Below are 15,390 nucleotides of genomic sequence, written 5' to 3'. Positions count from 1 at the left end.
ACTATACATGGGAACACAATTTAATTTGTCAAGCACTTCACCGTACATCTGCTGCAGTTTCCATAGACATTGTATCACCATTTATGTACAGCCCAAAAAAACATTCCACAACAGAGAGAGGTGAGAATAAATGATCACAAAAAGAACAGCCAAACATCAATTCTTTGATAAATATTTAATAGCTCTTTCTCCAGAGGAAGTCAAATCTCATTCTTGCGAGCCAATCATTCCTCTCATCTACTTTATAAAATCACATCCTCTAAAATCAAAAGAAGAGATGAAAACAGTGGAGTGTTAACATCTGGATATAGCAGAATGAAAATGCCAGGAGTAAATTTATAGAGGCAGCCATCGGTCATGCTTCCACAAATGGTCAACCAAGGTTTTGTCCAAGTTGCATACCAAATTGATACCCAACAACTCCTAAACTACACAGCGCAGCAGAACGGACAGTCAGGAACAGATTTCGTATTCTGTTCACATGAAGCCTTGTCCGATGGGGCTCCTCTGAAATTCACTTGGCATTCCAGTTTGTGATTATACAGTAATGTCCAGAAACACAGATTCAAACCGATTACCAACAGTATTTTGCATTGTGTTACATCATAATATTAGCATATGGGTGTATGAGGATGGATGTGTTGTAATGCAGAGAAGTAGCTTTAGTTTTTACATATTGCATTTTACATGTACCCATATTGCAAACCTCAAAGAAGCGGTCAAAAGCACATTGAAACAGGCTGTTATTTGCATAAAACTTCAAGCAACAAAGTACTGTTAGAATGATCTTGGTAGCAGTCTTACTCACTAATCATTACCAAATTTGAAATGTTTTAATGCCACAAACAAACCCAAAATATAGCCTTATTTTTCTAAAGGTTTTTTAGCATTTCAAGCATTTTAAGCATTCAAAGCAGGAATGAGGCATCTTTGGCGATTACGGCAAAAGACCAGTGATGAGGGAGCCACTTAACAGAAATTTGTATTTAGAGGGCTTTAATGATTTTAACATTTCAACACAGGGCAAATTGACATGAGGAGTTTGACAGAGTCTGATGTACATCAGTGAGTTTGGCTTCAACCGCCTCAACCCATCTTCGGAAGCGGAGGAAAGCCCAGGGGTCAGAAAGTACAAGCCCTGCCATGTGTTTCTTCCACCCCCCCATAAACTCAGCCAGCTGATTTCACCAATTAGTTCCACCTTCTGGCTAAAGAAGTTTGATGATTAGCAGAATCTGGCAATTGTAATAAAACCCTGGGGAGGACCTTTACTTTCAGAACCTGAAGATCCACCACCGATCTTCAGTGACAGAGATCACAAACCATCTCCATCTCTGAGATCTACAGAAACACAGTGGAAATGGAATAAAATCATTCCATCCACACATTTTTTTTAATTTTTTTTTTTTTTTTTTTTTTAATTGGCAGAAAATATAATTAACCACAGAAGAATAATTACACTGTATTCCACAGAGCAGGAGCACCAGAGAGGATGGAGTCTGAAGTGCGCAAACTCATAGACTTAACCGAACGGTTCTGAGAGAGCGATTTCAACCAGCAAAGTGGTCATTTCATTGTCAAGATACAGAGCACTGCTGGCCGGACACACTGAACAGATACAATGGACCGGAAAGTCTGGCTTCTCAATGGGAGACCGTATCTCTAGGGCTTCTGCCACAAAGGACGAAGACCCGCCAACACAGCTGTCGGCACCTTTTCCCCAAATATACACACCCGCTGCTTAACCAAGGCACCCTACACTGCCAGTAACGTGGGCATCGGCTGGTTAGGCAGCTTCTGGATTAATCTACATCCCCACTGGCTACATATTCACATATTCACACAAGCAGGAGTGCAGCCAAGCCAAACTTCAAAATCAGCAATCCATTTCATACACCTTGCAATGATTTATGCACCAATTTTGAAAGACTGTATTGAGGAAAGTGTGATGAGTGAAAGACTTGTGTACAATAGTTCCCGTACATGCTAAACAGCAGTAATACCTAGGCCCCTGTACACTAGATTGTGCGTTTATTTATATATATATTTTTTAAAGACAACGTCCTGACATAGTGAGCTATCTGACAGCCCTAGCATTATCACACAGGGTAACACCAAGACTGAAAGGACAGATGTTGGGAAAGGATCCGTTCCACTGACAAGAGAAAGCCACACACAGGAAACAAAACACCGCTGGACAAGCAGAACCGAGTCCACCTCATGCTTTCCTCTCCCTTCCTCTCGCTCTTTCAGGTCTCTCACACACACACACAGGCAGGCAGGCAGACCGGCAATAAGGTTTCCATTTGCTGAAACGTCACCTTGTCACAACAACCTACTGCAGAGGACAGTAGGTCAATTCCTCCCCAAGGAGGGGAGTGTAGAGAAACCAAAACAAATACGGAAATGCAGAGAACAGTGGTTTGAGAAACGAGTGGCTGCATGCGTGTGTGTGTGTGTGTGTGTGTGTGCATCTGTGAGTGCATGCATGCGTGTGCCCAGAACGGAGAGCGCAGTAAGACGCACTGCGGGGTGGGCTACATCCACACCTAGTCCTCAGTTCCCTTGCATTCAGGCCCACGGACACTCAGCCTCCTCACAAAACCGCATTAATAGGCACAAGAGGGAAGAGAGGACTTGTGCTGAGAGAGAAAGGAGAGAAGAAATAAATAAAATAAAAAGCAACATAAGGAAGACTGCTGGATCAGACCTATAGGGGGCGCTGAGTAGCAAGACTCGTGCATTTCCATGAGCTAGATTTGGCCAGTACCGAAAACATAAATACACAACCCTACAAAAAAGGGTTTTTAACTGGGACAGAAGTGAGATTCAAACCAGTTTTCACCAAAACTGTAAAGCACTAGACAAGAAAAACTAGGTCCATATTTCAGTAAAATACAAATAAATAAGCCTCCCTTTAAAACGTGGAAATATTGACCTTTCTAAGCATCAGTAAATCAATGGTGGGAAAGGGGGAAAGTGTAAAGGTATCTGTACGTTCTGGTACTGTTAAGGTCCTTTAATGAGAAAGCACTGACAAATACTTCAACCTGGGATACCCTGTGTCTGCGTGTGTGTGTGTGTGTGTGTGTGTGAGGTGAAATCTGGAGCGCTTGCCTTCTGTCACAAACAGCACCACGTAGCTGACACAGCACAATGAGCACTTTTTGTGCTAGAGAGAGGGCACTAGTATGAATGCTACACAGAAGATCAGCTGATAATAGCAGTGCGATTATGGTTTGATATCCAGAGAGCTGCATTGGAGTGATCCTTAAGACTGGCTGGCCTGGCGGAGTGACGGTATGTTGCTATTTTGCGCAGTGTAATAATATCTCCATTGATTGGCGCGCATGACTTTCAAGTACGGGGGGTCACTTCTACACAGTGAATATATTTAACATTTACACCTGAAACATGGATAGTTCCCATCTGTGAACAGAAGCGTACAAGTTTTACCACAAGTGGCACCTGGCAAACATCACGTATGGGCATGGATCTCTCCGTGTGTGTGTGTGCGTGTGTGTGCGTGTGCGTGTGTGCAACGTAAATGTCAGGAGTTGTCAGTTTGTGTGAATAAAGAGGGGTGTGGCTTCTCTCGCTGTCTCCACGTCGGGGCCGTTACCCCTCTCCCCTCCCACCCGTGGTGTGGCCCCTCCCCTTCCTGCATGACCCGCTCCTCTCTGGGCTCCGCCCACTCAGTGCTGCAGCGCCTTCATGCGGTTGAGGGCGCTGCCGGCCTGGAACCACTCGATCTGCGTCTCGTTGAAGGTGTGGTTCAGCTGCATGCTGTCCCGAGTCCCGTCCGAGTGCTTGATCACCGCCATCAGGGGCTAGAGAGAGAGAGAGAGAGAGAGAGAGAGGACCAATCAGAACGCTGCCCGGAAGGAGCGCGTGCCAGACACACGCAGGAGCCACAAGCAGAAGCCAGAATCGAGGCAGAACCCCGGCACTGAGACTGGACCTCGGAAGCTAAATAGCACGGGGTAAAAACAGGGAGGGTGGGAGGTTCCTTAAGAGGGAGAGAAGAGACGAGGTTGAGCAGAGAGGGATCCAACAACCTCCTTAAGAGGGGGCGTGGCTGAAGGGACCGGAGGTTTGACGGACAGGGCATCCTCACCTGGCCGGGGGCAAATGTCCGGAGGCCTTTGATGCAGATCTTGTCGTCAGGGCGGATCTTGTCGTAGTCGCGGGGGTCGGCGAAGGTCAAGGGGAGGAGCCCCTGCTTCTTCAGGTTGGTCTCTGTGGGGGGAGGGCAGCGCACACAAATAAGGTCGTGTGCCTTCACCTCCATCATTATCTGCACACACCCCACACCCCACACCCCACACCCCACACTCCACACTCCACACCCCACACCCCACACCCCACACCCCACACCCCACACCCCACACCCCACACCCCACACTCCACACTCCACACACTCCACACACTCCACACACTCCACACACTCCACACACTCCACACACTCCACACACTCCACACACTCCACACACTCCACACACCGTGGATCCTGGCGAAGCTCTTGACGATGATGACTCGGCCCCCCAGGTGCCTGGGCTCCAGGGCGGCGTGCTCTCTGCTGGAGCCCTCGCCGTAGTTCTCATCCCCCACCACGGCCCACTGCAGCCCATTCTTCTGCAGAGGGAGAGGGAGGGAGGGAGGGAGAGAGTGAGAGAGGTATCCAACAACTTGAAGATTTCTCCCGTTCCAAATGGGCTTTTCTTCTACAAAGCACAGCAATGTTTGTTTTTTTTTCTTTTACTTGGGTAAAATGCATGTTTATAATTTAGGGGAGAACTCTTATAAGCTCCTCAGGGTTTCTCTGCCACAGAAGTAGTCTTGCACCTTATGTATGAGGTTATCCTCTTATGTTCCGGTACACTTCATTTTTTGTGTGAAAATAAACAGAATAAAAACGTACAGAGGGGGGTTAGCGGGGGACGCCTGTCCCGTCAGGGGCTGCTCACCTTGTAGTGGCGAGCCACGTCGGGCACGCCCCCGAACTCGCCCGTCAGCTGGTTGCGGATGCTGTTGACCGCGTCGTTCTCCGTGTTGACCGCTCCGATCAGCAGGTTGTTGGAGATGTTGTCCAGGTGACCGCGGAACTTCAGCCAGGGGCCGGCGGCGCTGATGTGGTCTGTGGTGCATTTCCCCTTCACCTGGAGGGGGGGGTGGAGGGGGGTATGACCATCCACAGGTTACATCTAAAACTCCACACCACTACATCCTGTAGATCTACAGTCCTGTAGGTCTTAAGCCGGGTCGCCACCATACAGCCGAGACCAGATGAGAGAAATCTCCGAACGTCAGTGTTTGAATCTCAAAATGTCCGCGAGTATGGACAAGGCAGTTCACATCAAAGCGCCGAGTAAAACTACCGTTTCCATGATGACCCGAGTTAGCCAACGTTAAATTACTAATTGATCTAAAACCTACGACTGGACATGCTCAGTTTTCGAAACGCTAGCCACTTTCTAAAACCGTAAAAACTTTACACCAATAAAACTTTCTTCTGTTATAAAACCGAATCGTCACGGCTGTTTGGTGGAGACTGGGCTTGCCGTTGGCAAGTTGGGCCCTTGAACAAGACCCTTAACCCCATCTCCCCTGCGTAGTCTAATCAACTGTAAGTTGCTTTGGAGAAACATCTCAGCTAAATAACATTTTATTAAGTTTTCTGAGCTCTCACTGCAGACAGGTTGGGAAACACTGGTCCCCAGCACATGTGGCAGTACAGGGGCGGCCTGTATCCTAGTGGCTAAGGTACATGACTGGGACCCTGAAGGCTGGTGGTTCAAGCCACATTAATTTCATCCACACAGCTCTTAACCCCACACTGCTCCAGGGGGGGGATTGTCCCCGATTCAGTCTAATCAACTGTAAGTCGATAAGACTAACAGTTTGGATAAAAGCCTCCGTCACATCAGGAATGATAGCTATACTTCTGACTGGCCGGCGGGTCGCACCTTGATGAGCACTTGCAGGTCCTCCAGGTCTTGGCCGCTCCACTTGTCGAAGGGCTCCAGCAGCTGCAGGCGGTTGCTCTCGGGGTTGACATCCACGCGCAGGGAGCCCCCGTCGGGGGGCGGGTGCTGGTAGGTGTCCTGTCCCGGGTCGAAGTCCCGCGCGGGCAGCTCGTCCCCCGTGGGGGGCTCCAGCTTAAACTTCTCCCCGTTGGGCGCGGTCAGGAAGTCTGTCTCCGGGTTGAACTTCAGGGTCCCGGCGATGGCCAGGGCCGTAACGATCTGGGGGAGAAGGCGGGGGGAGGCAACGTCTCTGCCTGTTCTCTCATTGCTCAGCCTCACAATGGCTTCCTTTACCATCATTTGTCACGTTGACAAATGCCAATAACAACAAAGGCAACCAAAAGCCTAGAATGAAGACTAGGATACTGGAAGGTTTCTCCTACCAGCACTAAGGAAGTAATTGAGTACACCTGACTAATCAGAAACAGCTGAGAAGCAAACTGTCCAATTACTTATGGTCCCCTGAAATGGAGGGATTATGTAAAAAATGACATTAATTAAAAATAATTTCAATAATAACTGTAAGGTTATAAGGTACGACATTTAAAAATTCCTCCACCAATGAGTGAGTGAGTGAGTGAGTGAGTACCTCAGGAGACGTGACGAAGGCGTGTGTGGCAGGGTTGGCATCGTTCCTGGCGGTGAAGTTCCTGTTGAAGGACGTCACGATGGTGTTCTTCTCTCCCTTCTTCACATCGCGCCTGTGATTGACAGGAGGGGCGGGATGGGAGGGTTCTCCGGGTTAGAACACAGGCCCCCAGGGCAGCTTGAACATCAGAGAGGTTCTGAGCTCACAGGCACACTTTCCTGCACACTTACCCTTCCCCCTGTCCACACACACAGGCACACTCACCTGTCCCACTGCCCACACTCACAGGTACACTCACCTGTCCCACTGTCCAATGCAGGGACCACAGGCATTAGCCAGTACCACACCTCCCACGTCACTCAGGATCTTTGACTGCAAGCAGACACAAACTCGGTCACACTCCACCCATCAGAGGACTTCACTGGGGTAACTGTCCCCAAGGGTACGTAGAATACCCCTCTCTCAACTACAGTTACCATAAAACATTATACTTTATGGGAAAAAAAACTTTCATACAGGGGAACGATCAGCTCAAAGTGCTTAATTAAGCTGAAATAGGTTAGTTGCGATTGACTGAGGGCAAAACTTATTTAGTATATGAAAAATGTGAAATTAATGAATAAAAAAAAATAAAAAAATGCTTACTTGAATGAACAAATCCCACTAAAATCAGCCAAAGGTAAAACTTATCTACACTACGGGTCAGTTTCACAGTTTTGAAATGGAGATGAAACGGTGTCTGTATTTCTTAGGGGCCGTTGGGCAGCGAGGCCAGGCGGGGGGGCCAGACTCACGTAGCCGTCTCTCTCGATGGTGGCGCGGATCTGCTCGGACCCGGGCGTGACGGTGAACTGGGCCTTGCACTTCAGCCCGCGGTCCAGGGCCTGCTTGGCCAGGGAGGCGGCCCGGCCCATGTCCTCGTAGCTGGAGTTAGTGCAGCTGCCAATCAAACCTGCGGGACACGGGGGACACGCCCACGTCAGTGCCTCAACAGGGGACCCGGCCTTTCCCTTCCCCCCCGTTCCTCTCAACAGCTGGTTAAAGGGCCAAACGTACGCTACGCCAGGGACGCATACGTAGACATGCAATGTTAGCCCTTTGCTTCATAACGTGTGTTTACCGGCGATAAATGTCCGATCCACAAGGTGGCAGCCTGGGCTTATCTGGTTGGGGTGAGCGGAAAGGATCACTTCTTTGTGTGTGTACGTGTAGGTTGAACAGTATTTATATCCCGTTTACATTTAGCACCTCTAGCAGAAACACGGGGGATTGCAGCTCACGTTTCTTTGAATCACGTTACAAACTGAACTGCACATTTTGCTACGCACGGATGCTAGAAACACCCCTTGTGTTGCTCATGCGTCTTCGCCCATATCTGCATTTGTGTTCCTTCTGTAGAGTATGTAACATGCTTAAAGGTCAAGGTTCGTGCTTCAGTGACTACTTTAGTGGCTTCTATAAAGCAAACGTGTGTCCACTCTTGGAGTTACCGAGCAACCACACGCACTTACCAACTTTGACCTCCAGAGGCCAGCCGCTCTTTTCGGCCACCGCCCCGATGTCCTCCACAGGGTGAGCCAGGTCAGGGGTGAAGGGCCCGTTAATGTGGGGCTTCAGCTGCAGGACGGGAGGGACAGGGTTCAGGGGTCAGGGGTCACAGCACACAACGGCAGAAACAACGGCACCAACTTTCCCATTTTAAAACTTCAAATGCATTCTACAGGCCAGTTTATAGACAGTTTCACTGCAACCAACAGTTTCACTGCGACCAACAGCGTGCAACGGAGGTTGCTGGCTGCAGAGACATTTGGATTATACTCTGGGTGACTGGAGTACGTTTGACCGACACACTGACCGCAGTATACGTTAGGATACAACGGAGCAAGAGCGTTCTGTGATTTCAGTCAGGCAACACTCGCCGGACTATGAAACTGGCCTTAATGTGCGTGTTCAGCAGGAGTGACAGCACGTGGGGGCGTGGGCTTGCGCACCGAACACTGGGTCACTGAGACCCTTTGGCTGGAGGCGTCAGTGAAATGGCGGTGAGGTTGCATGCTGGGATACACGGGGTCAGCCTCTCACCTCGCTCAGGTTGATCTCTATGACCTGGTCGTAGTGGCAGCCGGGATCTGGCACCAGGTCGTCCTTGTACTCCTCCGCCAGGGCAGCGATGTCTGTGGGGGGGGGGGCAGGGAGACAGGGGTGTCTGAGGGGGGGGGGGTCTGAGGAGCATAAAACCCCCGAGCCCTGGAGCATGGCGGCGTCACCACTCACCTCCGCGGCCCGTCTTGTCCAGGTAGGTCCTCATGCGGTGGTTGTAGGGGAACACTGAGGTGGTCGCCCCGATCTCTGCTCCCATGTTACAGATGGTGGCCATTCCTGTGGTCAGGGACACAGACAGATGTAGATACAGTACTGTGCAGACGTCTTAGGGACCCTAGACACATATATATTATATATATATATTTTTGTGTGTGTTAGTATAAAAGAACAGATTTGAGATTTCCAAATTATTTTATTTTACAGATACATTTTTGTATTTAATTTAAAAAAGTAACATATTGCTGGAAGCAATTGACAACATTTTACATAAAAACTTGATCCAGACTGTCTGAGATCAGAAGCAAGGAGCCGAAGTCAGCAGAAGAAGTTGCTTGGAACAACCTCCCTGCTGATTGTCTTAGCCAACGCTGTTCAGCCAGCAGTTCTATTTCTCAGAGAAGTGATGCAGTTTTAACACCGAAGGTGGTCCAAAAAAAAAAATTTTTTTTTTAAAAAGAATGTAAAACTGTGATTGTAAAAAAACTGTAGATAAAAGGGTGGGGGGGTCATTCCCACATTTCACACTGTTTTTTTGGCCCAAATTTTTGTACAGTCCGTATTTCTGCCATTTGTTATGCAAATAGAACTTCCTTAGGCACAGCAGTATTGTACGTGAATATGATAATTAATATGAGGTCTCCAGGGCAGTGTCCGTGCGGGGCTCACCGGTGCAGGAGATGGAGTCCACCCCGGGCCCGTGGTACTCCACGATGGCCCCAGTGCCCCCCTTCACGGTCAGGATCCCCGCCACCTTCAGGATCACGTCCTTCGGCGAGGTCCAGCCCGACAGAGAGCCCGTCAGCTTCACGCCAATCACCTGGGGGTGCGGAGCGTCGCCACGGTTACAGCGTCGCCACGGTTACAGGGTAAAGATGAAGGGAGGGCAGAGTGAACAGACCCCCAGGGGAGGGAAGGGGACCCCCAGGCGAGGGAAGGGGACCCCCAGGGTAGGGAAGGGGACCCCCAGGCGAGGGAAGGGGACCCCAGGGTAGGGAAGGGGACCCCAGGCGAAGGAAGGGGACCCCCAGGGTAGTGAAGGGGACCCCCAGGCGAGGGAAGGGGACCCCCAGGGGAGGGAAGGGGACCCCCAGGCGAGGGAAGGGGGCATCAGGCCGTTAAGGGAGGGAGACTCACGTTGGGGCACTTCAGCTCCCAGGGGATGTCGGCCATGACGTCCACGGCGTCGGCCCCGCCCACTCCGATGCAGATGGCGCCCAGCCCGCCGCCGTTGGGCGTGTGAGAGTCCGTGCCGATCAGCATCACGCCCGGGTACGCATAGTTCTCCAGAATGATCTGGAAAAGAGGGCATGGGACTCTAAACATTTCGAGTAGAGTTTTGCTTTTGTTTTTAATTAAGAATCATACATGCAGTCACAGAATGTAACCTATTGTCACAGTTTCAATATAGCAACTTTGAAATATTACCAGGACACCCGTTACTACTTCACCCATTAATTTACAAGCTGTTATGTGCTTTAAAAAAATATATATATGTTGCTTTATTATAAAGTAACCAGCTCTTAAAAGGGTTTAAAATAAATAAATAAATAAAAACATTTTAAAAACCTCAACTGCTCAATCGGCTGTTGTGATGACAGGATGAAAAAGGGACCCAGGGAAACCGCAGTCGTACCTGATGGATGATTCCAGAGCCTGGTTTCCAGAAGCCCACTCCATACTTGGCCCCAGCACTGGCCAGGAAGTTGTACACCTCCAGATTCACTTCCTGGGTCACGAGGAGAAGGAGCGGAGAGAAAGAAGCACTGTATTTTCAGTGTCCTCCAATACTCAAGGCATTCTTCCTGCATTACATCACAGCACTCGTCTTGAATGGAGGCAGTCTCTCCCATTTCTACATAACTCTCCCCCAGCGGACTAGCTCCCCATGATTTTGTGTAGCTTGCAGCAATTTTAGCACATCACAACTGGGAAAAGTAATTTCAGGACTCTTCACACACAAAGCTCATATCTTTGTTTCCTGCCATCTGCAGCTCTTGTGATCATATTAGTGAATCTAACATTAAACAAACATCCACTTTAGCAAAGGAAGTAAGTTTGTATTAGGTCAACCCCTCTCTCACCCACCCCCGCACTCCCCCCTGCTGCTCAGCCCCTCTCTCAGCCCCTCTCTCAGCCCCTCTCTCAGCCCCTCTCTCAGCCCCTCTCTCAGCCCCTCTCTCAGCCCCTCTCTCAGCCCCTCTCTCAGCCCCTCTCTCAGCCCCTCTCTCAGCCCCTCTCCCTGCTCAGGACCTGCTCCCCCCCCCCCTCACCTTGGCCCTCTGCAGGTCCTGGACCCCGCCGGTCTGGGCCTCGATCAGGTGGTCGCAGTGGATGGTGGAGGGCACGGCCACGCGGGGCAGGCCGCTGCTGATGAACTGCAGCATGGCCATCTGCGCCGTGGCGTCCTGCATGGCCACGCGGTCCGGCCGCAGACGCAGGTACGTACGCCCGCGGTCGATCTCCTGCCCCACCGGGTCGTCCAGGTGCCCGTACACGATCTTCTCCGACAGGGTGAGCGGCCGGTTCAGTCTGCCGGGGAGGGGGGGGGTTAGGGTTTTTAACAGCCGTTCAGGCTCACTACCCCATCCCGTACTGATAATGCCCTCCAGACCCGACATTAGGCCCGGATTAAAACCCATGAGGAACGAGGAGCGATACATGTTTACAAACTTCAGGTGTCACTTCTCACTTTTCAGTCATGAGCGGTCACACGTCAGAAACCTGAACGTGGAATTCTACCACGGAAGAAGAGCACAGCATGCAAGAGATCAGGTGAACTGGAGGACTTAGAATGACTCTGGGGATCGGCTGAGCGGCCCGACTGAGGAACGACAGAGGACAGAGAACAGAGATCAGAGAGAACAGAGGGGAAAGGTGCTTGACCGAGACCACAATAATATTCGCACAGCTGTTGGGCCCTTGAGCAAGGCCTTGACCCCACATTGCTCCAGGGGGATTGTCCCCTGCTCAGGGCAAAAGCGAGAGCTGGAAAGTGAAGAGGGAGCGTTCTGCGGGGGTGCGAGTCTCACCTCTTGCGGACGATGTGGATCTTTGAGCGCAGCTGCTCGTAGTTGATGCTGGAGCCGGGTTCGAAGCGGCTCATGGCCACACTGGCCTTCGCACGGAGGGCCGCTGACACGTGCAGCCGCCGGGCCCCCTGTCCCAAAACCAGCTGAGGGCGCACACACACACACGGGGGTCAGAGGTCATCTCTCAGCTCAGCCTATCAGCAAGCACACCTTACTTCTCCTCCATCAATTGAATTGCACAGCTGAAGCAGGACACAATACAAGCCCTGCTTTACAGCACAACCCTGCCCGTTGACATGACAAGTATTAACTGCCATTTCAATCCTGCTTTTTTTTCATTTATTTTTTATTTTATTTTATTAAACGGGCATAATTTGAAATGTTAAATGCCAAAAAAAAAAAAGAATGCAACCTAACTGGAGAATACAGCAATTGTTTAACAAGTAATTAAAACAATTACAAACTACTAAAATTGGGATCCTTAAGAGGGCAATCAGAATTAGAAACAGGATGCGTTGCGGTCATCCCCGAAAATGCTCCACAAAATGATTCAGTTAAAAAAAGAAAAAAGAAATTGAAAACAGAAAACATATTTAAAGGTCAGTTTGTTTACCATAAGCATTGCAGATATTTAGTGAAGCACAGACTTCATTTGTTCAATTACTAAATTGCCCAGAAATTAAAGGAATACTTTGGCAATTGTTTTGACCGGACCTTAACCCTTTCAGACCCAAGAGTGCCCTATGGCACCTCCACCTTTTCAACCAATCAAAACGACTGCTACACTACTCTTTTCAGCCCCTATTGAAGCCCAGTTAAATTTTCTATTTTTGTTTTTCTCAATTTTCTCAACCAAAGCCAAAACCCCTTGGGCTTGGGAATAAAAGGGATAATGTAGGTAATTAGCATGACTCAAACGAGCAATCAGAACCAGAAACAGCAGTATTATCAGGAAAAATGTTTTTTTTACAACCCCGAATGCAACAGGCCGAATACCTTGCACAGCTGTGAATTTGATTGACAGCCACTACAATGAGAAAAAGATCTTCAGAAGTTTTGTAGTAAATTAAGTTGTGTATATTTGTAACTAATAAAACCTAACAATTGACAAATGTTTGCCCATAGGTTTCAACAACCTGAGAGGAATATTTCAGTTCATTTGACTTTAGTTAAAATTGGCGGCCTGTAGCGTAGTGGTTAAGGTACATGACTGGGACATGCAAGGTCGGTGGTTCGATCCACAATAAGATCCGGACAGCCGTTTGGCCCTTGAGCGAGGCCCTTAACACTGCATTGTTCCAGGAGAGGATTGTCTCCTGCTTAGTCTAATCAACTGTATGCTGCTCTGGATAAGGGCCTCTGACCAAATGCCATTAATGTAATGATCAAAATTAGGACTTGCCGGTCAGATTCACAGCGACTATTTCTAGAGAGGACGTCACAGTTTATATAGCCCAATCTACCTAGTCCAAAAACAAGATTGATTAAGAACGCCCCAGAACAAAGGGTACCAATTTCACAAGGCATCTCAAGGTTCAGGCAATAGATATAATTATTCATCACAAATAGTTCACACACCAGTTGCAAAAGCCAGCATTTTTCCATAAATATGCGATGCCTTGTAAAAATCAGTACCATTTGTTCCAGAACATTCTTAATCAATATTTTTTCATACCAGGCAGGTTCCCACTAATAATGTACAACACATGATGGACAACAAAATTAAGGTATACATATTTATACCTTTCTATACTCTTGTATAAACTGTTTACCCAAAGAAGGTACACGATTAAAATGTATTATGCGTTTAAAAATAAGTAATTATCAGGAAGGAAACAGGCTTTCTTTAAAGAAAACTCCCCAAAAACGAATATAATTAAATCAAATATACTATCACCTCGCATTGGAATAGTTGGGTTGAGTGCAATTGTAAGACACGACGGGCGTCGCCCGTGAAAGTGTTACACCAGGACATTAACTGATTGTCACCTTGTTGTCCCCTTGAACGTAAAACAAGGAAGTAAACTGCATGTACGCTTCGCTACTGAAAAGAGACCTTAATTTAGATATCCGGACATATGAAAAATCGGAAACAGCGACGCAACAATCCTTAAAAGGCAGTAATTGAAAATAAACAAAACACATTGACTGATAAAAACTTAAGTATTGCATTAAATTAGGCGGAAATATTTTAAAAGTTATGAAATCAAGAAACAATATCCTTATCCACAAACTTTATCCATTTCAGCCCAATGAATATTTAAATATATCAAAATACGAATAACCATTGGTTTGATTCAGTGCAGCCATCGATGCTACGTGATATGGCAGGGTCAGTGACAAATGCATCAAGTTAGCTAGTTACTTATATAATAATAAAATAATAAATATATCAATCCAAATTCATAAAAACGATTGACCACAAACATTATAACTGCCTTCAACAAAACACTGCCGTGGCAATTGATGAGCGTACTAAAGACAACAGGTGCAAAGAACACGAGACGGTTTTAAAAAATGTTTTTAAAATGTGTGTAGCAATGCCTAAGCACGGGTCTCGGCAACAAGGACCTTTGTGCTTATTGAACAATGACAGTATTATTATTGTAATTATACTGAAATTCCACTTGATACCATGAACCTGATCGCTGTTGTTTACTACAAGTCAATGCGAACCAATGCAAGTGCGCAGACTGCATTTCAAGTAACCTTGCGATCACCTTGCAAAACATCTGAACGCTTCAATCCCATGTCAAAAACGTAAAACGACGTATATTGGTAGAAGAATAATACAGACGTTTATTTTGGCTCATTTTAATTATTCTTGTCGGTATGCCCTAGGAATACGTTGTCAGGGTAGTGACGATTTAAGCCCCGTTAGACGTAGTATAACGGATCTAACGCGAGGACACGATGACCTGGAATAGCCTGGTTAGCTGGTTATGTGCATATCTTGTTATTTCCTGTCTAAACACACGTAAAAAAAAACATACCACATAACAAAGGGACAAAATGTCTTTGGCGCTTCTGCGAGAGGGATTCAAAAATAAGTACTTGGCATTTTGGTACAAAAAATGTTCACTTACCTGGAGCCGGGTGACAGTCAAACAGTAGGACGCCATTTTGTTCACTGACAAAGATGTGTCGCATCAGGATGACGTAAAGATCTTCTTTTATAAGCTCCAAGGCTCGCGGTCCTAAAAGAAGCATGATATTTTTGCATTCATATTCGTTTTTGCACTTTATGTAAAATAGTAATCGTTTAAAGGCTTCACTGAATTAATCATTTATCATTAGAATTATCGACATTTTAGAACTAAATAACAAATATTATCGGTATCTTTTTTGTTGTTGTAATGTATTGGATTACCACTTCCAAGATACTAAACTGTGACGCGTTCAATGAAAATGCTTGGTTTTCAAA

The 15,390-nt window shown here is 47.6% G+C and overlaps 1 protein-coding gene across 1 annotated transcript; it reads right to left on the bottom strand.

Moving 5' to 3' along the window:
- Positions 1-160: 160 nt before the first annotated feature.
- LOC133114623 (aconitate hydratase, mitochondrial-like) lies at positions 161-15,137 on the bottom strand. The gene is made up of 17 exons (XM_061224163.1): positions 15,053-15,137; positions 11,967-12,109; positions 11,208-11,466; positions 10,571-10,663; positions 10,072-10,230; positions 9,604-9,754; positions 8,890-8,994; positions 8,698-8,789; positions 8,127-8,232; positions 7,410-7,567; positions 6,914-6,987; positions 6,616-6,727; positions 5,967-6,245; positions 4,968-5,159; positions 4,503-4,635; positions 4,118-4,239; positions 161-3,830 (listed from the first exon to the last, which is right to left on the bottom strand). The coding sequence occupies exons 1-17, from the start codon at positions 15,086-15,088 to the stop codon at positions 3,696-3,698; spliced, it is 2,349 nt and encodes a 782-aa protein (XP_061080147.1). The 5' UTR covers positions 15,089-15,137; the 3' UTR covers positions 161-3,695.
- Positions 15,138-15,390: the final 253 nt, after the last annotated feature.

This window comes from Conger conger, chromosome 16 (assembly GCF_963514075.1).
Source record: "Conger conger chromosome 16, fConCon1.1, whole genome shotgun sequence".
In the NCBI taxonomy this organism is placed as follows: Eukaryota; Metazoa; Chordata; class Actinopteri; order Anguilliformes; family Congridae; genus Conger; species Conger conger.
The sequence above is the reverse complement of the archived record's forward strand: the minus strand, read 5'-3'. Positions and strand labels throughout refer to the sequence as shown.